The sequence below is a fragment of the Harpegnathos saltator genome, unplaced genomic scaffold (assembly GCF_003227715.2).
Source record: "Harpegnathos saltator strain DR-91 unplaced genomic scaffold, Hsal_v8.6 scaffold347, whole genome shotgun sequence".
In the NCBI taxonomy this organism is placed as follows: Eukaryota; Metazoa; Arthropoda; class Insecta; order Hymenoptera; family Formicidae; genus Harpegnathos; species Harpegnathos saltator.
In genome coordinates, this window is record NW_020230147.1 from 51669 (window position 1) to 74480 (window position 22812).

Below are 22812 nucleotides of genomic sequence, written 5' to 3' on the forward strand. Positions count from 1 at the left end.
CTCGCTCTTCATTTGTCTTGGCTGTCAATAGTGAGTAAGTTCTCAAACATCTAACTATCCTTAAAAATTGCGATTGAGTTAATGAAGTCAAATATAGCTAATGAAGAAGCCTAAAATCTTGTCCTCGTGAAACAAGATATAACCTAATCTTTATTTAAGTATTTTAATTTACATTGTTTTACTCCTGATCCCCTGAGTGAGATTTAACCTATACAGAGTTGTACGCAACATATTTCTTTTATTGTGATTTAACCTATATACCCAATGAGCAAAATGAGTGCAAATTAAGCGCAAATTGGCAGCAAATTCGATCAAAACTTGATGCCAAAACCATATGCAACTGTGTCCTCTTTAGGATTGTGTTTTGACGTCAAGACTTGATGCGGGACAACTTGCAGTAAATTTGCAGCAAAAACAACGCAAGTTTTGCTGCGCATAACTTAACACCAAATAGGCACCAAACACTGAGCAATACTTGCGCACAAGACACGAGAGCAAATTGGCAGCAAATCCGCAGCAAGCCTTGCACTCAATCAGCTGATTGAGATGGTGGCGACGTACGTTGGGTTTTAAATGGCTCCTAACCTATATATTGCTAAATTTTAATTACAATTCTGCATTTAAAAAGGGAAAGGTGTATATAGAAATAAATATTTGACAAAACAGACTGTGTAATTTTTTAATAATGTAAATAATGTAAATTATTATATAAATATATATACATATAAGATCACGATATTCGTAATTATCGTTATTTACATGTAAACGAAAGGTGAGAAATGAAATATATGCGGACATATTGACTTGTGTATTCTATATAATTTCTATATAAATATTTTACAACTATAGGTACTATTCTGAATTTTGAAATTCTGACTACAAATTCATAATCAGCAATTCTAAAAACCTTTAGTAAGACGTGAATTAGACGCAGATTATTTCTAGAAAAAAGTCAGACACGAAAGGGTTGAGTCACATTGCATAAGTTTTTATGTTATGACTACGAAAGAAATATTAGTATACAAAACTATTCAGAATTCTTATTTTTACTTTTCACTGCATGAAACGAGCTAACACGCGCACGGTAATCGTTACATACTACAAGAACTTACGAGAAAAGATTACAAAAAAAGTATCAAAACCTGCGACCAATTTTTCACGCGTCAAGAGAATACTTAGAAGGAAAGATCTCTTTCTCATTTCTTCGCGAGAAGTTCACGACATCGCGTTCTAAATTAACGTTCGCTCAAATATTTTCAGCTAAGAGTCCCGTCTTTGGGACTGACGACGATACGGTCCACCGGCGGAGATGCTGCGCAAACAGTGCGACGCCTAGCGATTTGAAACCCGCATACGCCAAACACTATTCCCATTGGGCGACCCAACCAGATACACGCAAATCGTCTTCCACAGTTTTGATAAGGACGGTGACGATTTCGTCAGCTTCAGCGATCTTCGTCTTTCACAACATCGATCGTGAACGGCATGGTCGATCAGCTCTCTTAGATATTTGGATGAACAGTAATCGCAATAATGATTAGTAACGGACTGTCTGATTCCAGGTTCATTTTCGAGCGCAACCTGAAAGATTTTTATTTCGTGTCAGTTAAGAAGTTCGGTTTGATTTTCTGTAACTTCTTCGGGCACAGACTGACCACTTTGTACTTTACCTTTTTCTTGCTGTTTAATGATGGCTGTGCAGAGAAAATTTATATATATAATCATTTTTCCTCGGAATAATATTCAAAGTTAAAAAGTGACATTTAAAAATGTTAATATTAGTCGCAATAGAAATGCAATAGAAATACTTGATTATTGGATATTTATTAAATATTTGATCACTGATACTTATTGAAGTCAATAATCTCGAAGGTCATAACATGCGAAATACTCTCTGGACCTACTTTTCATTAGATTCTACGATTTTTATGGAGACGGTTGCATCACGAAGCGAGAAATGTTGGTCATAATATCCGCGATTTATGAGATGGTGCAGGACGCGCAGACCATCCAGCCCGCAGTTAACATTCAAGTGGACAAGTTCTTCAAGGAGATGGACACAGACAGAGACAGAATAGTCACCAGGGAGGAATTCATAAGCGGTTGTAAAAATGTACGAGCAATTAATTTCCATAGCGTCTCGCGATGCGACATCGTTATTTTAGTGATAATGAATAGTAGAAACGTGTATACATTTTGAAATTTAATAAATATTTTATCTTCTTACAGGATACCATTATATACAACCAGTTGAGTTTATTTAATAAGATTTGGTGACCGAATGAAAACGTCCTTCAGAGATTAACGAGCAATTTATCCACACACGCGTAAAGCCATTAAAATACTTGTAAAAACTCACCCGATTTCTCCTCTTAAGTAGTACATACATTCTCTATGTCATTTATCGTGAGGGTTCCTGCGCAATATGTTACAATCGCAATATCACCGTAAATGATCAGTCCATTTCATTAATATCACATACAAAGGGCTTTCAGAACAGTCTCTTTTGTGAAATGTAAAACACGCAGGCGAGGAAGAACGCGAAGGCCAATGCAAGTAATACTTCATCAGTGACTTCGCATTTATTATATTTTCCTAAGAGCTTTCCCGATTGCACTATCACTTGCTCTTGATGCTCCAGCTCGTTTCTCGTGTTATCAACCTTGTCAGAGGATGTTACTGAAACAACAGCAAAATCGGTAGAATCGTAATAATTATTCTTAAACAGACAATATATAGTGAGACGATAATAATAAATAATAATTTATCTAACAAAAAGAGAAATTACATGGTGCAGAAGTAATCCTTGCGGCGGTAACGCTTTTTTTCAGGTGATTCTCAAGATTTAAAGGTCACCTTTGCTTTTTTTAATGGAATGCTGTTTCTGAGTTTATTTTTCGATAACAGTTATTAAAAGAAATACAATCACCTATAATAAAGAATGATTCAAAATCAGTTATGATACAAAAAAACATTTTAATAAATTTTATTACATTTTTAATTAAAACATTTTATTTAAAAAATAACTTAGGAAAAAATGATAAAGGATTTAGATTTTAAAGCTTAATTTACTTAGAAAATAAAATTTTACTACTATAAGACAATTGTTTCAGTACCATGTATTTTCTGTTAAATATTTTTCTATTCTCACATCTCATATGTTCAAGATATTCAAGATAGGATAATAGCTGCTTCATTCTGCATGATAGATATCTAATAAATTCAATATTTTTATGAAATAATTCAAATCTATAGTACGTACACAATATGTCCAATATATCAGCACTTCTCTGAGTTGTCTCAGCAAGATGCCTTACGATGCTGAATAATTTGTCTGTGATTTGGCTAGAAGAATCTATCAAACTTTATTTGTCTCGTCGTTTACGAAGAGCATTTTGCCACTCCTCTGGCAAGGAGAGCAGATTCTCCCTAGCTAATTTATCTATGACACAAGTGCTAACGACATTAGCTTTGCGAAAGACCACCAAGAACATATTTAATTGCTCCTTATAGCTCTCAACGATGGACAACAACTCAATCTTCTTCTTCTCATTTGGTTCGGTCTCAGCAACAGACGCTAATCGCTCTATGGAGGATTCTAACACCGCAATTTTGGTCCTACCTTCGGTATTGAATTCGTCTAATGCTTTCAACAGCCCAATGCATTGTTATATGTCCTTAACAGAAAATACATGGTGATTTGTTATTTGGCTTATCAGAATATAATTCCTAACATATTATTTATTATTGTAAATATGATACTACTATTTATTATTATAAAACATGATGTTAATTTTCTCTTCTTCTTTCCTTCTTCTGTTTCCAGAATTGATGTTAATCTAAAGTTGAGATTGAGGTTATATCTCATAATTTATGAGATAGAATCACACATATACAGGGTGGGTGGTTATAAGTTTACAATCTGAAGTGTACAGGTAGATTACATTAAGACAAACATAAAAGTCCCATACCGTTTACCGAGATTCGCAATAATTATCGAGTTATTAATGACAGAAATCTTGAAGAGTGGGAGCGCGCCGGCATAGATGATTGGAGAAACGTTGAAGCTGCTCAGGCTACGGCGCGGCCCACTCGGCCCAGCAACTGTGGGCGGCGTGCGGCGAGACGTAATTCCGACAAGATAAAACAACGAATAGCGGCGCGTTGTCCTTCCCCTCGTCTTCCCGCTATGTCGGCGCGCTTCTACTCCTCAGATTTCTGTCATTAATAACTCGATAATTATTGCGAATCTTGCAATATGGTATGGGACTTTTATGTTTATCTTAACCCAATCTACCTTCACACTTCGGGTTGGCAGCTTATAACCGGCCACCCTATAAATGCGCGTTTTCGTCACGCGTTCTCCTCGCGGAGATGATTATCGGTGCTATCCTTTCCACACCACCTAGCGGTAGATAGCATGGCGCGTTTTTTTTATAGTGGTATCCCCAGGAGGCCTAATCCACTGTACATTAATGTATTAAAAACTGCTCGAAGTGCCGTCCTTCTTCTCACATACAAAATTTGGCTCTTCGTTTAATATCGCGCGTTGCTCGGTGCGTCATTTCCGGCGTGATAGTATTGAAGGCCGCGACAATTGCCTCACTCACTTCTTGTTCTGTACCATCATGCCGCTGTTCAATTAAATTCTTAACGTGACCTCATAAGAAATAATCGAGCACATTAAGGTCAGGAGATCGCGGCGGCCAGGTGATCGGACCACCTCGACCTATCCACCTTTCCGGGAAACGCGTATCTAATATATCTCGCACTTGCCGGCTAAAGTGCGCAGGAGCTCCATCATGTTGAAAGATCAACTCCGCTCGTGCCTGTAGAGGGACGTCCTCGAGTAGCCCTGGGAGTTGATTTTTGATAAAATCGGCGTAAATCTCGCCATTAAGCCGAGGTGGCAAAAAGTATTGACCTATCTGAAAATTATGAAATATTAGAAAATCATTGCGAGAAACAAGTTTCTTCAATCGAATGATACTCACCACTCGGTCCGCAATTACTCCGGCCCAAACATTAATACTCCAGCGGTACTGGAACGCGCCTTCTCGAACGGCGTGTGGATTTTCCTCCTGCCACAATAGGAAATTCCGCGAATTAAACACGCCGTTCGGTGTAAAGGTCGACTCGTCCGTCCACAGGATGCGGTCGGGGAATGAAATATCCCGCCGACACTGCATGAGTAAACCTATGCATTTCAACGGTGATTAATAAAATCAATAAACTGGCAGCAAAAGAAATAACTTGTAAAGCCAATACCTTCACAGAAAAAGACGCGCTTCTGCTCATCTGCTGGGAGAAGTTGTTGCACGCGTTGGAAATGATACGGGCGCAGATTGTTCTCCCGTAATGTGCGCCGCACCAAATTGCGCGAGACATCCAATGCAGTCGCTACCTTTCGCGTGCTGTTGCCGGGATCTCTCTCAAATTCGTGCAAAATGCGTTCTTCAGTATTTACATTCTGCACTCTTTCACCTTCTTCTCGTGTATGTCGCAGGACCGATCCCGTCGCCCTTAATCTCGTAAAACACGAGACAATTGTGTGTCGAGAGGGTTTGTCGCGCGCGGGAAATCTTTCTGCGTATAAACGTTCCGCGGCAAGTGCGTTCTCACCCGCCAAATCGTACGTTATAATCATATCGGCGTATTCACTCGCGGTGAACATCTTTACACGTTTCTTCCAATAGTTATTTCTTCGGACTGTATCGTCCACTGAGGCCATGTCCGCAGCCGCATTCCACGAGTTTGCCTAAAACAATTGACGATCGACGAAGACGGCGTAAAGAGATTCGCCGTTGAGATGTGATATGAGAGTGTCTCATATCACATCTCACGGCACATATAAACGGAACGTTTATACGCAGAAAGATTTCCCGCGCGCGACAAACCCTCTCGACACACAATTGTCTCGTGTTTTGCGAGATTAAGGGCGACGGGATCGGTCCTGCGACATACACGAGAAGAAGGTGAAAGAGTGCAGAATGTAAATACTGAAGAGCGCATTTTGCACGAATTTGAGAGAGACCCCGGCAACAGCACGCGAAAGGTAGCGACTGCATTAGATGTCTCGCGCAATTTGGTGCGGCGCACATTACGGGAGAACAATCTGCGCCCGTATCATTTCCAACGCGTGCAACAACTTCTCCCAGCAGATGAGCAGAAGCGCGTCTTTTTCTGTGAAGGTATTGGCTTTACAAGTTATTTCTTTTGCTGCCAGTTTATTGATTTTATTAATCACCGTTGAAATGCATAGGTTTACTCATGCAGTGTCGGCGGGATATTTCATTCCCCGACCGCATCCTGTGGACGGACGAGTCGACCTTTACACCGAACGGCGTGTTTAATTCGCGGAATTTCCTATTGTGGCAGGAGGAAAATCCACACGCCGTTCGAGAAGGCGCGTTCCAGTACCGCTGGAGTATTAATGTTTGGGCCGGAGTAATTGCGGACCGAGTGGTGAGTATCATTCGATTGAAGAAACTTGTTTCCCGCAATGATTTTCTAATATTTCATAATTTTCAGATAGGTCAATACTTTTTGCCACCTCGGCTTAATGGCGAGATTTACGCCGATTTTATCAAAAATCAACTCCCAGGGCTACTCGAGGACGTCCCTCTACAGGCACGAGCGGAGTTGATCTTTCAACATGATGGAGCTCCTGCGCACTTTAGCCGGCAAGTGCGAGATATATTAGATACGCGTTTCCCGGAAAGGTGGATAGGTCGAGGTGGTCCGATCACCTGGCCGCCGCGATCTCCTGACCTTAATGTGCTCGATTATTCCTTATGAGGTCACGTTAAGAATTTAATTGAACAGCGGCATGATGGTACAGAACAAGAAGTGCGTGAGGCAATTGTCGCGGCCTTCAATACTATCACGCCGGAAATGACGCACCGAGCAACGCGCGATATTAAACGAAGAGCCAAATTTTGTATGCGAGAAGAAGGACGGCACTTCGAGCAGTTTTTAATACATTAATATACAGTGGATTAGGCCTCCTGGGGATACCACTATAAAAAAACGCGCCATGCTATCTACCGCTAGGTGGTGTGGAAAGGATAGCACCGATAATCATCTCCGCGAGGAGAACGCGTGACGAAAACGCGCATTTATAGGGTGGCCGGTTATAAGCTGCCAACCCGAAGTGTGAAGGTAGATTGGGTTAAGATAAACATAAAAGTCCCATACCATGTTGCAAGATTCGCAATAATTATCGAGTTATTAATGACAGAAATCTGAGGAGTAGAAGCGCGCCGACATAGCGGGAAGACGAGGGGAAGGACAACGCGCCGCTATTCGTTGTTTTATCTTGTCGGAATTACGTCTCGCCGCACGCCGCCCACAGTTGCTGGGCCGAGTGGGCCGCGCCGTAGCCTGAGCAGCTTCAACGTTTCTCCAATCATCTATGCCGGCGCGCTCCCACTCTTCAAGATTTCTGTCATTAATAACTCGATAATTATTGCGAATCTCGGTAAACGGTATGGGACTTTTATGTTTGTCTTAATGTAATCTACCTGTACACTTCAGATTGTAAACTTATAACCACCCATCCTGTATATACATATATTTACTTGTATTAAAGCGTTCACTTGAAGATGATCCTTCACAATATCCCCAGCAAACAATTTGGTACCAAATTGTCACCAAACTTGTACAAAGTTTGCTGTCAAATCCGGTGCCATCTGTGTCCTCAATAGCATCGGAATTTGCTAGCAAAGCTTGTATACATATTCTGATGCCAAATTGGGGACAAATAGTGAGCAAGGCTTGCTGACAAAACTATATAGAAAATTGGCGCCAAATAATGAGCAAGACTGGCTGACAAAACTCCACAGCAAATTGGCGCCAAGATCCCAGCAAGGCTTGCGGACAAAACATCACACCAAATTGTCACCAAATACCGAGCAAACTTTGGCGACAATACTCCATAGCAAATTGACGCCAAATACCGAGCAAAGCTTGGCGATAAAACCCTACAGCAAATTGACGCCAAATACCGAGCAAAGCTTGGCGACAAAACCTTGCAGCAAGTTGACGTCAAATACCGAGCAAAGCTTACTGACAAAATTCCACAGCAAATTGGCGTCAAATATCGAGCAGATTCTGCCATATTCATTTATTACACCCCTCCCACTTCAACCAGGTAGGTTAGGTTCAAGTAAAGCAAGGATTTTGGCCAAGTGTATAATGTACAATGCAAAAGCAAATGAATTTATTAGAATCATTCATTGTTTACGTACAGCTGGAAATGACTTCTGATAATGCATTTGCTTGTCAATTATATATTATGCACGAATCTGTATTCCCCGCTTAATTATTAAGTAAAATCAAATATGTTAATAAATTTTTATTAATATTTTACAAATTTATTATACTTAATGATTTATTATTATTATTGTAACAATTTTTTTTAATTTGTTACAATGTCGAAAATACACTAAAATATAAGGCTAATATTACATTTGTCGTACGACAATCTTTTCGAATACGTTGATTAGTTAACAAACAGAATATTTCTAGGTTTCCTCCGCATACGCCAATCAATGTATCCGAAAAGCTTGTCGTACGATACATGTAATATTAGCCTAAGTTGGCACTAAAAAGTACCGATTCAGATATTGGCATTCAAAAATGCCTTTTATTGCACTAAGGTGTTTCCGTTATGTTTTAAAAATAGGCGCCGAAAGGACCGATTTACTTCTCTCTCTTCGAGAAGAGAACGTGTGGTATGTGCATGCGTGTGTATGTGTGTGTGTGTGTGCGTGCATGTTGCACCCTCCTCTCTCTCTCTCTCTCTCTCTCTCTCTCTCTCTCTCTCTCTCTCGACCTCCTGCGACCGTGAGTGTTGTCTTCGACCTCATCCTCGTCCCATGCATCTATATATTTAGAAATTTTTTATATTTTTTAATATATATGACGGACGCGATTAATAGATGAGGTCAAATAAAATACTGGGAACGAAAATGAAAAATTGAAGAACATATAACTTTACTACCAGTAATCAGTGAGGAATGATCCCTGCTGTAAATGCTTTGCTACATTTCTCTCTTACATGACTCTATTTCTGTATTATTTCATGAATGTAGTCATTTTTCAGTGATATATACATATTAAACAACATACCGTGAAATGTATTGAATATTACAGAAAACTGTATACATTGGCTGCGTTCAGAAGAACAAAATGATCAGTGAACGGTTAGTGATTCTCGCTCCTGATTGGCAAATACTTCTGGGCCTATGAAAAATATAAAAGAATGCTCCAGTCACAGACACAATAATCACTAAGCGCTCACTGATCACTTTGTTCTGCTGAACGCAGCCATTAACGAAATAATATTGAAATTGCGTCATATGTGAGGGAGAAATTCAGCTAAATATTTCCAGCAGATGTATCACTCCTCACTGTTCAGATACCACACAATATTTACAAGATATTTTAAAAACATAGATGTTGGATATATTATAAATATTCTAATGTCTGAGATTTTCAGCTATGGAAAAAATATGATAAATATCTAAATATATTTATGATATTGTTCATACATCTTTTATAAATCGAAATTCTTTTTATAAACATACGTATGACAAACATGTTTAGATATTTATCATACCCTTTTCATGCCTGAAAATGTCGGACATTAGAATATTTACGAAATATTCAACATCTATATTTTCACAATATCTTGCGTGTTTATTCAACAGTGCTATATACCTTATGTCAGGTCTTGCTGGTCCTGCTCCTCTTCCTCGTCTGCACGCTCGTCGCTTCATAAGTCGCGCTGTATCCTTGGGCCGGCTGCCGTTCTACGTTGATTACGTCCTCTGTGGCGGTGTCGTTCCTTCGCTGTCCGAAGAGCGTCTTGCATCTGTATTTGGAACTCGGGACCTTGAGGCCACTGAGGCCATCTTCCTGTAAAGAAAGGGTAAAAAGATAATTTTATAAATTATTTTGTCAGTATATAGTACATACTCACGTAAGTCTCTTTTCCATGCGCTCCCAACGATCGTTGTTTTCCCTGTGCACAAAAATAACTTTTTTGTAAATGTTCTTTTACAATTTTCGTTACTGTTATATTTTTAAATACGCACAAAGACGTACCGATTGTCCGCCTTCTGTGTTATTCGTGCATGTTGGCCATAAGGTAGCCGCTCTTCGTACTGCTCGTAAGATAGATGCTCCTGATGGAACTGATGCTGCGTGTGCCTCTGCGTTGTCCATGGGCGCGAAGTACCCTGCAACTCAGTATATGTATCATTAGTGTAGTACAGGTGTTCATTTTCGTGAGGTATACATGTAGTGTGAGAAGTATGATTCGGTGTATCTTGTGCTGGGTGGACAGATGCTGTGGGAGTAATGTGTGTGGAATTATATGCGTGTGTGCGCGATGATATGTTTTGTGTACTATTAGTAAATAAATGTATATCGTTGTTTGCATTCTTGTCCAGGGTGGGCCGTATATCTTTGATGTCCTCTTTGATGCTTCCTGCCGTGATGTTTGGCACAGGTGCAGTCCGTTTGTATACTGGAGGAGCCTCGTCTGATGATGTTGTCTGGTAGCTTGTTGGTTTTGTAATTATACGCTTTGGTCGTTCTTCCATCTGTAAGTAAAACTATGTGCCTGTATCAAATGATAACAACATAATCTTATGTAATTGTCTTATCATTGCCCTTTTATTTAGAAAGTGGTGGTTATATATGTCCTTCTCAAAGGACTTTTTTACATTTGCTGTTGACACTTGTCGCGAAAAAGAGGTTAAGAATATGAATACATGAATAGGTAAAACAGATATTATTCACACACACAATATCTGTACACGAGGATACAAAATTACTTTTCACAAGATACCGGAAAGCAAAACACAGGTGTATGAATTTTGCGAAAAAGAAATTCCAGCCGCAAAACGACATTGCTTTCGAGAACATTTCAGTGGCCTCAACGTCCCGAGTTCCAAATACAGATGCAAGACGCTCTTCGGACAGCGAAGGAACGACACCGCCACAGAGGACGTAATCAACGTAGAACGGCAGCCGGCCCAAGGATACAGCGCGACTTATGAAGCGACGAGCGTGCAGACGAGGAAGAGGAGCAGGACCAGCAAGACCTGACATAAGGTATATAGCACTGTTGAATAAACACGCAAGATATTGTGAAAATATAGATGTTGAATATTTCGTAAATATTCTAATGTCCGACATTTTCAGGCATGAAAAGGGTATGATAAATATCTAAACATGTTTGTCATACGTATGTTTATAAAAAGAATTTCGATTTATAAAAGATGTATGAACAATATCATAAATATATTTAGATATTTATCATATTTTTTCCATAGCTGAAAATCTCAGACATTAGAATATTTATAATATATCCAACATCTATGTTTTTAAAATATCTTGTAAATATTGTGTGGTATCTGAACAGTGAGGAGTGATACATCTGCTGGAAATATTTAGCTGAATTTCTCCCTCACATATGACGCAATTTCAATATTATTTCGTTAATGGCTGCGTTCAGCAGAACAAAGTGATCAGTGAGCGCTTAGTGATTATTGTGTCTGTGACTGGAGCATTCTTTTATATTTTTCATAGGCCCAGAAGTATTTGCCAATCAGGAGCGAGAATCACTAACCGTTCACTGATCATTTTGTTCTTCTGAACGCAGCCAATGTATACAGTTTTCTGTAATATTCAATACATTTCACGGTATGTTGTTTAATATGTATATATCACTGAAAAATGACTACATTCATGAAATAATACAGAAATAGAGTCATGTAAGAGAGAAATGTAGCAAAGCATTTACAGCAGGGATCATTCCTCACTGATTACTGGTAGTAAAGTTATATGTTCTTCAATTTTTCATTTTCGTTCCCAGTATTTTATTTGACCTCATCTATTAATCGCGTCCGTCATATATATTAAAAAATATAAAAAATTTCTAAATATATAGATGCATGGGACGAGGATGAGGTCGAAGACAACACTCACGGTCGCAGGAGGTCGAGAGAGAGAGAGAGAGAGAGAGAGAGAGAGAGAGAGAGAGAGAGGAGGGTGCAACATGCACGCACACACACACACACATACACACGCATGCACATACCACACGTTCTCTTCTCGAAGAGAGAGAAGTAAATCGGTCCTTTCGGCGCCTATTTTTAAAACATAACGGAAACACCTTAGTGCAATAAAAGGCATTTTTGAATGCCAATATCTGAATCGGTACTTTTTAGTGCCAACTTAGGCTAATATTACATGTATCGTACGACAAGCTTTTCGGATACATTGATTGGCGTATGCGGAGGAAACCTAGAAATATTCTGTTTGTTAACTAATCAACGTATTCGAAAAGATTGTCGTACGACAAATGTAATATTAGCCTTATATTTTAGTGTATTTTCGACATTGTAACAAATTAAAAAAAATTGTTACAATAATAATAATAAATCATTAAGTATAATAAATTTGTAAAATATTAATAAAAATTTATTAACATATTTGATTTTACTTAATAATTAAGCGGGGAATACAGATTCGTGCATAATATATAATTGACAAGCAAATGCATTATCAGAAGTCATTTCCAGCTGTACGTAAACAATGAATGATTCTAATAAATTCATTTGCTTTTGCATTGTACATTATACACTTGGCCAAAATCCTTGCTTTACTTGAACCTAACCTACCTGGTTGAAGTGGGAGGGGTGTAATAAATGAATATGGCAGAATCTGCTCGATATTTGACGCCAATTTGCTGTGGAATTTTGTCAGTAAGCTTTGCTCGGTATTTGACGTCAACTTGCTGCAAGGTTTTGTCGCCAAGCTTTGCTCGGTATTTGGCGTCAATTTGCTGTAGGGTTTTATCGCCAAGCTTTGCTCGGTATTTGGCGTCAATTTGCTATGGAGTATTGTCGCCAAAGTTTGCTCGGTATTTGGTGACAATTTGGTGTGATGTTTTGTCCGCAAGCCTTGCTGGGATCTTGGCGCCAAAGTTTGCTCGTTATTTGGCATTAATTTGGCATCAAGCGGCGTACCCAAGGTGTGCTCGATATTTGACGCCAATTTGCTGTAAATTTTGGTAGCAAGCGTTGCGTCAACTGCGTTACTTGGCGTTACTTGGCGTCAATTTGGTATCATGTTATGTGCGCAAACTTTGCTACATAAATGCTACCAATTTGTGGACATTCTTTCATAAAACAAGGTTTATTCCAAATTTGTACTAAATTTGCCAACAAATCTTGTAAGCAAATCTTTGGCTTTATTTGGCAGAACAGATTTGGCTATCTGCGTACATATTATTAATTCTAAGGTTATATATTCTGTACCGGTGTACAGAAGAGTGCATATTTAACGCAGTCTGCGAAAAGTGTTCTGTACATTCGGCTAAAATGTATGGAGAAACTGCTGAAAAACGCAAAACGTTCGTCATTGGTTCCACTCTAATTCCGCTTTCCGCTATTCCCTCCCTTGGAAGGCATTTGAGAACCGCGCAACAAAAACTGCGGAACGCTCGTGATTGGTTCCGCTCTCGTTCCGCCTTCGGCGATTCCGCTCCATGAGTTTTCACCCTTAGCCTCTTACTCACTCTAGTTTTCGTTATTAACAAAGTAAAAAATGTACTTGCCCCAGCGAGAGCATACCGCTTTCTGGAATTTATTTTCGATACATAGAGCTTTTCGATTTCGATTTCCCCGGATAAACGAGCTGTTAATAAAGTGGTTACATAAAACTCTTATCATATTGAACAAAAAATCATGTAAAATGATCATGTAAAAAAGATTCATTCCCTGGTGAATTTTATCGGTTCATTAGTTTCCGTCTGCTCAGCCGTAAAATATGATATGTTGTATACGAAAACCCTGGAAAGAGAAAGGTTTCTAGCCCTGTCCGCGATAGACGACAACTTTGAGGCTCAAATGTCCCTTTCTACAGTATCTAGAGAGAGGATCTGTTATGGTGAAAAGAGATATTCTCTAATTATTCCCAGCATAACATCATCAAATTAGGACGTTTGAGCTAGAAATATTCACGGGAGCTTTACTTACAAGTTGGGGCGCTGTCTGCAATGAGACACAAATGCATGGTTTTTGGTCCACGGAGGACAGACCGGAGGACAGACAGAGGACAGACAACACCATATAAATTATCTAGAGCTTCCAGCCATCTTTTACAGCTTAAAATGTTTTGCTTCCCACTCGTGAGGGTGTGGTATTCTTTCAAGAGTGGACAACTTTACAGCGCTCGCTTACGTTAATCGTATGGGCTCCATTAAGCTTCCTCAACTGTCTGCCCTTGCCCGCAAGAGCGAGCGCTGATGTGAGACTCGCGATTTATTTATCTATACCGCGTATATTCCTTCCTCTCAAAACTTAGAAGCAGACACTGAATCGCGAGTGATCTGGGAAAAAACAGAGTGGAATCTTAACTTGGAAGCTTGATAATATAGAAACTTGATATGTTATCGTCTCCTTTCAGAGATTTTCATCCACAATGGACCAAGATTTCCCTGGGGACCGCGAGGTTATTCATTAAATGTTTTGAGACAGGGTATATCTACGGCGGCGATTGAGCCGACAATAGCATCAATCACGGACTCCACAATCGCCCAATACTCAAAACCTCTTCGATTATGGTGGCGATTCCGTGGGGAAAGGAATGTCTGCCTCCTTTCTCCACCAATTAACACAGTCCTAGAGTTCCTATCTTCTTGCCTGACAAACACGAGATCATATTCTACTCTGAACACTTATCGTTCAGCTATCTTTCTCATCTCAACTGACTCACTTCAACTGACGTGGGATCATATCCGTTGATTAAGAGATTCTTCAAAGGAATCGCCGCGTTAAATCCAATGCAACCACAATATGACTTTATCTGGGACCCAACTCCGGTCGTCAATCACCTCGCTAAGATGCATCCCTATAAGACATTATCTCTTGAACTCATTTCAGAAAAAAACTAGCCATTCTTCTTGTCCTCACGACGGCGTAAAGAATGCAAACACTTGCAGCTATAAAACTTTCCAATATAGTCATATCAGACTCTACGATTATTAAAATCTCAACATGTCTCAAAATCTCCGAAGTTCGGAAAGTCTCAGCCCTTACTCATCTTTAAGCCTTTTCTAGATAAACCGGAACTCTGTGTTTTCTTCTTAGTTAAACATCACCCTGTATTCACATAGGAACTTCTTAGTTAAACATCACCCTATATTCACATAGGAACTTCTTAGTTAAACATCACCTTATATTCACATAGGAGCTTCGTCAGAATGACTGCGATTCCTTTCTGTATCTTTTCAGAAGTTCATATAACTCGGTCTCCTCGCAAACACTAGGCCGACGGGTCAAGATGACATTAGGTTGACCATCCTCTGACCTTAAGTAGATGTCCCAAGGTTAAACCAAGGTCACTATTGTACGTCCTCCTCAACATCATACAACTTTTATTTAAAAAGTTTTTTTATAAAATTGCACATTTTCGAAATTTTGCCTGTAAAAATTAAATATACCTTGTATATATGTATAAATTGTGACGTGGCGATTTTGGGGTCGCCCGTTACAAGAGGCGGAGGGCCTCCGAGGGGGTCCCCGGGCTGTCGCGCTCGGCCGCGATCATGAAACGAGCTGAGTAATTTTGAGGAATAGTCGCGGATATATTTTGTGGTGGCGAGCGATCTCGTACCGACGAGTGCGAGATTGCTGTTCTTTTCTTTTTGGTGGTACTCCCGCGTCCCTATAAAGTGTATGCCCCTTCGCCGCGGGTAGCCTCCAGCAGGAGCAGCGGACGAGGGAAGTGGGACCGAGGAGGAAGGAGGGAGGCATCGAGGAGCCGCCGCGAACACTAAAGGTGCCAATACATGGGAGCGTCGAGCGTCGAGCGTCAAAGCGTCCAACCAATCAGTTTTTCATTTCTTATTTCACGGATAAAAACAAGGAACTTTGATTAGTTGGACGCTTTGACGCTCGACGATCGACGCTCCCATGTATTGGCACCTTAAGGGATCTCTCAGGTGATGTCATTGGCCCGCTTCTAATTTTGTTTCCGAACGATTGTGCCATTAATATCGCACCGCTGTCGATGTATTTTTGTATATTGTCGTAGCCAACAAAACAAATCGGGGCACGACACCTGACAGCGAGGAACTTGGATCACGCGGAAGATGCTCGTCGACAGAGGGGAAAATAAAGAGCAGCATCTCGTTGTCGCGTGATCCCGGAAGGAAAAAAATTGGAGCAACGTCTCTCGAGATCGGAGGAGAAGGACTCACTTCTGGCGAAGACGCGAACCTAGAGCGAGCGCAAGATTGGTGGTACCGAAAAAGATCTCAAGATCCTAAGCAGCTATCGCATATTTGGTGTCATGGGTGCACGCGAGTGCAGGGAATCGTGCGTGTGCGGATTCCGGAGAGATAGCGAGGGCGAGAGAAGCAAGCCAGAGAGAGAGAGAGAGAGAGAGAGAGAGAGAGAGAGAGAGAGAGAGAGAGAGACAGAGAGAGAGAGAGATCGAGCGAGCGCAGGCGGCGAGGAGAAGAGCGAGGGATCGAACCAGCGGAGGAGCGCGACGCAACCGAAAGAGGCTGCCGCAGGCGTGCGAGAGTGTAAGAGTATCTGTCTGTAGTAGCCTTTGTCTGCGTGAACCGCTTGCGCGGCGGGGCCGATCGGCTGTCGGACTTTAGCGAAAATTTGTGTTGCGGGTTGATGTCCGAAGCCGTTTGACGGTCTTCCCACGGCACACGGAGAGCGGGGCGTCTCTCTCTCGTACGCGAGTGTTAGCAGCTATCGAAAGCACGAGTCGTGCGCTGCGGGGACATATCGAGGTCGTTATCGCTTCTCCGTCAGGAGTCAATCACGAGATTTTTGTCCGTGATCCGCGAGTCGTCACTTATACCGAAAAGTTATCGCTGAGTCACGATTCCGGCGGAATTCCGTTGTCGCCCGGAAGAGAATACCGAACTGTAATTCCGTGGTTGCACGGCAGGAAATATATGTTGTTCTATGTTAGACAGCTTGAGTCCTACTTATTTCTCAGTTCATATCATCCGGACCCCGAGGATCCTGAGAGAAAGAACCCACTCCCGACTCTGACTATAATCCCAGGAGCTACCGGTCTCGTAGGCGATCGAGTCGTCTCGCCGCCGCTACCGCTATCGTTCGTGTTGGTGGGCACGATAATCGTGCCTGGCGTCCAACACCTTTGGTTGAGGAAAATTTTTGCGAAGAGGCGGAGGGCGACTGACAGGTCGCCGCGAATTTTTGCCCGCTTCCTAAGTGCTAGGAGCGGTCGCAAAATAATGCATAAAAAGTTCAGTTTCAAGAAAAGTTTAAAAGTATCAAGTTATCTTTTCAATAACTCAAAAAATATTGGGCAAGTAAAAAGAAGTTTTAAACAAAAGTTGTTTAAATTAATTGGTAGAAAGAATTATATAATAAAAAATGGAGGTTTTCATTTGAAAAAATTAAGTTGACTTTCACCTTTATTTTTGTTTTGTTAACGGTGGGGAAATCCTTATGGATACTCCCGCCCCTTGGAGGTGGGCGAGAATTATGCTGGACTCTTACCGGCCCCAATTTAAAACTCCACTGGGGTGTCTACCAATCAGGCCGAAGTGAGGGGAGTCAGGGTAACTATTCCTGCATTCCCTCCCTGACACCTCGGCCCCGAGACTGTATGGAGCCCCACGGCCCTGTGACGCACCACCTCTCACGAAGGGAGTTGGTGGTACGGCGCCCCGGCCGGTCGCCCGGCCGGGTTAGCCTTCTGATTCCTATTACTGGAGAGAGGGGACACCCATCCTCTCTCCAAACCCCCCTCGTTAACCGAGAGGAGCGGGGGAGCGGGACCCGTCCCCAAACGGGCCATCACTCTCCTTCTAACTACCATCACCGTCGCTCGGGGGGGCAGGCCTTACGTCCGTTACCCCCCGCGCGGACGGAAGCAGGCCGAGGCCCCCGACAAATCGGGGGTCGCTCCTCGGCCGGCGCCACCTCGGGCCCACTCCCTATATCCGGGGAGCGCTGCCTCCGTCCCTATTGCTTCCTGCGACGGGTTCCAGGGCGGCGTTCCCACTCGGCGGCCTCCTTCTAGGACATTATGTCCTTGTAGAAGGAGACCGCCACCCCCATGCCTCCTCGCTACCACACATGACCCTGACCATATGCGGGAGCGAGAGGTGCTCTACTCGGCACTCAACCGCCCGGACGAAGACACGGGTCTACTGGTCCCATGCCTCGCATGTGACCAGCGTATGGTGCCCCGTATCCTCGAGCACCGGGCAGTGGTGACATCGGATGGAAGGTTCCTTCCTGATCCGGTGCAGGTACCGACCGAAACTTCCATGTCCGGTCAGCATCAGCATCAGGTAGAAGGTGAGTCCACACCCTCTCCTCCAGGCCACGCGGGCGGTGTTGCTAAGGGCGATTCGGGGGTACGCCACTGTCTCATATATGGCGGCGACCACCCTGGGCGGCTTCCCTCCCATGGAATTCCTAGCCGAGAAGAGGCACCTCCTGTACTGGAGGGTGAAGGAGCTTCGCGGGCGGGGTGAGCTAATGGCCAGGGGCCTGGCGGCCCTGAAGACCCAGGCCAGAGCCCGAGTCTTGGATCGGTGGTCAGCCAAGTTGGCTGATCCCCGGGGACCCGGGCTTCAGATGGCCGAGGCCGTCCGCCCGTGTCTGCCAGAGATGGCGGATAGGAGGGGATGCGGACTCTCCTTCCACCTGGTGCAGGTGCTGACCGGACATGACTGTTTCGGAAAATACCTGCACCGGATAAGGAAGGAACTCACCACCGAGTGCCACCACTGTCCGGAGCGGATGGACACGACGCATCACACCCTGACTTCGTGCCCAGCATGGAGTCAGCAGCGCCGTGTCCTAGCCCGGGCGGTGGGGTGCCAGGTGGAGGCACTCTCGCTCCCGCGCATGGTTCGTGCCATGTGTGGGAGCGACGAGGCATGGGGGGCGGCGGCCTCCTTCTGCAGAGACGTAATGTCCCAGAAGGAGGCCGCCGAATGGGAGCGTCGCCTTGGACGCTGTTGTAGACAGCGACGCAGGGGGCGGCGCTCCCCGGAATTAGCGGGCCCGAGGTGGCGCCGGCCGAGGAGGATGCGCCCCCGATTTATCGAAAGCCTCCTCGGCCGCCTCGGGCCCGCCTTCGGAGCACGGGGGAGGAATGACGGGAGGGGCGTGAGCCCTCCCATCACCCCGCGCGTCGGTACTGGCAGGAGAAGGGGAGTGAAGGCCCGTTTGGGGATGGGTTTCACTCCCCAGCTCCACTTGACCCTTGGCTCAGGTCAAAGAGAGAAGGGGGCATGGAGGGAGGGTGGGTGTTCCCCTCTCTCCAATATTGAAACCGGAAAGCCAACCCGGTCGGAAACCGGCCGGGGTGCCGCGCCCCTGACTCCCTAAAAGGGAGATGGAAGGTTGCGGTAACCGGGCGTGGGGCTCTTCGTACGAACCCTGGGGCCAGGGTGTCGGGGAAGGAATGCAGGCGCGGTTCCTCTAACTCCCCCCACTTCGGCCTGATCGGTAGACACCTCGGTGGAGTTTCAGTGAGTAGGAGTCTCACATAAACCCCGCCTCCCCCAAGAGGCGGGAGTATCCATGATGGATTTCCCCACCGTTATAAAAAAAGAAGTCCACGTCCCCTTCTATCCGTCACTTCGGGCAGACAGGGGTCGGCCAGCATTGCCGTTAGTTCCTCCTCCTCGCAGAGCTCCCGCATCCTTCAGTAGAGGGTGCACCGCTCTTCGGCGAGGAGCTCCACGGGGAGGTGGCCAGGGTAGTCGCCGCCATGTAAGACACGGTGCGGTACCCCCGGATTGCCCTCACGACACCGACCGCAGCGCCTGGCGCATTAGGCGTTTGCTGCGATCAGTGGCCCTGAGCTCGAGCGGGAACGCCGCCCAGGATTCCGTGGCAGGGAGCGACGGAGGGGGCGGCGCTTCCCAGGGGTGGGAAGTGGGCCCTAGGTGGCGCCAGCTGAAGAGGAAAGGCCACAGGCTAGTCTGCCTCTTCGGCCGCCTCGGACATGCCTTCAACGTACCGATGAGGGTGGATGGAAGAGGGGGTAAGTCCTCTCGCCCACCCCGGGCGTCGGTGATGGCAGGGAGAAGAGGAGCGAGGATCGGTTGGGGCCGGAACTCGCACCTCTGCCCCCCTATCCATCCAGTAGGGAAGGGGGAAAGCGGGGGCGAGGAGAGAGGGCGGGTGTCCTTTCTCTCCTAATTAGCACCGAAAGGCCAACCCGGCCGGACAACCGCGCCCTTGACTCTCAGTCTGGGAGAGGTGCAGTACTTAGGCGTGGGTCTCCATGAGAGCCCTGGGGCCGGGGTGTCGGGGAGGGAATGCAGGCGTAGTTCCCCTGACTCCCTCCACCACGGTCCGAGCGGTAGGCACCCCGCAGGGGTTTTAGTCGGTAGAAGTCCGACATAACCCCCGCCCTCCCCAAGGGGCGGAGGTATCCATGAGGATTTCCCCTGCGTGACCAAAAAAAAGTGACCCTGAGCTGGGGCGCCCATATGAGCACTCCATATGTGGGTCATCGAGAGCACCACACCGATGTACAGGCGGCGATGTACATCCGCCATCCAGGGTCCCCCTGGGTCCGTATCAGGCTGTCGAGAGCTAGACCCGCTTTGCGTACCCGGGGAGGGGGGCTAACTGCTTAAAGTGCGGCCCGAAGTCCCATCGGCCGTTCAACGGCAGGCCCAGATATTTCATCGTGGGCCCGACGTGGACGCTGACTCCACCCACCAGGACGCGGGACTTCGATGGCGCCCCACGGCTGCCGTCGTGAAAATACACGGCTTCCGTTTTTTTGGGATGCCACCTTCAGCCCCAGGTCTCGGATGGTGCCCACCACCGATTCCATTGCCGCCTCCGCGCGGACGCGGGCTTCCCCCCAGTCCTGCCTCCCTGCCACCACTAACGTGTTATCCGCATAGCATATAACATAGCAGCCAGGGGGGAAGGGAGAGCGAAGCACCCTGTCGAACGCGATGACCCACAGCAGAGAACCGACCCCTGCGGGATATCGCGTTCCATTGTGCGCCGGCCTTGAACCCCGCCTCTCCCCGAGTAGAAAGTTCCCTTCCCCTGGGCAGTGGTACAGCACCTGTTGAGGGGAAGGGAGACGGAAGGACCACATTATATATCGATGGTCCAACAGTATCTCCCCTCCCGCCTTCACCACCCACTCCCGGAAGATCCGGGCGGCTGAAGGGGAAACCCATATCAGGTCTATGACTGACTCCCCCCTCAGCCACACACAGGTGCTGATCGACCCTCTGTTCATCAGCAGGAGGTCGAGTTGCGCCGCCCAGTCGACAAAGGCCCCGTCCCGAGGATCCTCTTGCCGAGGACTGCAACCCCACTCCGTGGAGTGGGCGTTGAAGTCCCCGTCGATCACGACGGGCCGTGGATGGCACTGTCGTACCACATCCCCGACCCTGTCAAGGATCCTCTGAATCCGGGCGGGTTCGCCCAAGGAGGCCTAGTTTCTGCGGTGGGGGATATATACCCCCACGACAGTGATGGGCCCCCAATCAACCGCCACAAACGAAGTCCCCATTGCTCTGAGTTCACAGGGCAGGAACCCTGTCGCGGGACGGACCGCCACAGCCACTAAACCACACCGGCTCCCGAACTAACATAGGTTGCTGATCGGGATCCAGTGTGGCTCAGTGGCCAACACCAGCCCGGCGCCCAGCTCCACAAGTCTCTGAACCCAGAGATCCTGTGTCTGAGTGCCGCGGCCGAGGTTAGCCTGTAGGACCCGGAGGGGCGTGGCGAAGGCTAGGCCCTCCACGCCTCCTCCGGACGATTCACCTCTACCTTTTCAGGGGAGACCTCAGGCGGCACAAGTGCCGCACCGATCCCACCTGAGGGGGCTTCAGCCATGGTAACTTCGAGCGCCTCCGCGGAGACACAGGAAGGCGCTACTTCGGCGACACCCTCCTCTGGGGAATATGAGGGGGATCGCTCGATGGGGGAGTCGGAGGTGGCGCGTCGTCTGGTTCCCCTTCTTTACCTAGAGCTGTTGGGGGTGGAGTGCTCGTCTCAACCCGCCTTATCATTTCCCGGGTATCCTCTTGCGGAGATTATGAGGCGTTCTTCTCCTCCCTCGCAACAGGGGAGATCCCCCGTTATCCCGCCTTCCTCTTGCTCCTTTGGATCTTTGGCTCCTCCGTCAGCTCGACTTCGGCGTCTCGGGCCTCTGCCTCCATTTGCTCCGGTTCCCTCGTTGCCGCTTCCGAGCCTGGCCTCCCCCGTTTGCTCCACGGATTCTCTCGAAGGTTCACGGTCCACCTAGTCTCCTTATTCCTCCTCTCTTCCTCTTCCGCCCAGAGGGAGATTTGCAGGCCGGCCGGCCGGCCTGCCCGCATCAGCGCACACGACGCAGTGGGCCGTTGCCGCCTGACACTGCTTGACGCGGTAGCCGGGATTATCGCAGCGGTAGCATTGACCGCTATGGTCGACGGCGCTGGTGCACCGCTCACGCACGTGACCCTGTTCCAGATATCTGAAACAGATCGTCGCGCGAGCGGGCAGCACCGTCACCCCGGCGCGAGTTCAGCCCACCTGGATCCGCCCCGCGGCAGCGACCTTAGTGGCCGCTACCTGCGGGCACCGCACCACAACAGCCACCGTCCCTCGCTGGGAAACGCTCAACTCTCTGCTCTGCTGGAGATTTCCGCCGGCGAGCATCCCCCAGCTTAGGACATCGTAGGCACCACCTGCTCGGCCCCGGTCGTTAGGTCGAGGCTCGTGAGCCGCAGTACAGTAATCTTCACCGGCCTCT

General features: G+C 45.9%; 2 protein-coding genes and 1 pseudogene across 2 annotated transcripts; 1 reads left to right on the plus strand and 2 right to left on the minus strand.

Moving 5' to 3' along the window:
* Nucleotides 1-860: 860 nt before the first annotated feature.
* LOC112588921 (uncharacterized) lies at nucleotides 861-7646 on the minus strand (annotated as a pseudogene).
* On the plus strand, nucleotides 1892-2354 carry LOC112588920 (Kv channel-interacting protein 2-like; the record flags this gene model as incomplete). Its single annotated transcript, XM_025300283.1, has 2 exons — nucleotides 1892-2113; nucleotides 2230-2354. Coding segments are annotated over 2 exons (270 nt in total), but the record flags the coding sequence as incomplete, so codon positions are not given.
* Nucleotides 7647-8819: 1173 nt separating the features above from the next.
* LOC112588923 (uncharacterized) lies at nucleotides 8820-10832 on the minus strand. The gene is made up of 5 exons (XM_025300286.1): nucleotides 10814-10832; nucleotides 10111-10610; nucleotides 9986-10027; nucleotides 9724-9921; nucleotides 8820-8885 (listed from the first exon to the last, which is right to left on the minus strand). Exons 2-4 carry the CDS (start codon nucleotides 10608-10610, stop codon nucleotides 9825-9827), a joined length of 639 nt encoding a protein of 212 aa, XP_025156071.1. The 5' UTR covers nucleotides 10814-10832; the 3' UTR covers nucleotides 8820-8885; nucleotides 9724-9824.
* Nucleotides 10833-22812: the final 11980 nt, after the last annotated feature.

Coding starts and splice junctions, on each gene's coding strand:
- LOC112588923 (XM_025300286.1), bottom strand. CDS start 10,610: ATGGAAGAACGACCAAAGCGTATAATTACAAAACCAACAAGCTACCAG. Junction 10,028..10,110: donor ACACAGAAGGCGGACAATCG/GTACGTCTTTGT, acceptor TTTTGTGCACAG/GGAAAACAACGATCGTTGGG. Junction 9,922..9,985: donor CGCATGGAAAAGAGACTTAC/GTGAGTATGTAC, acceptor CTTTCTTTACAG/GAAGATGGCCTCAGTGGCCT.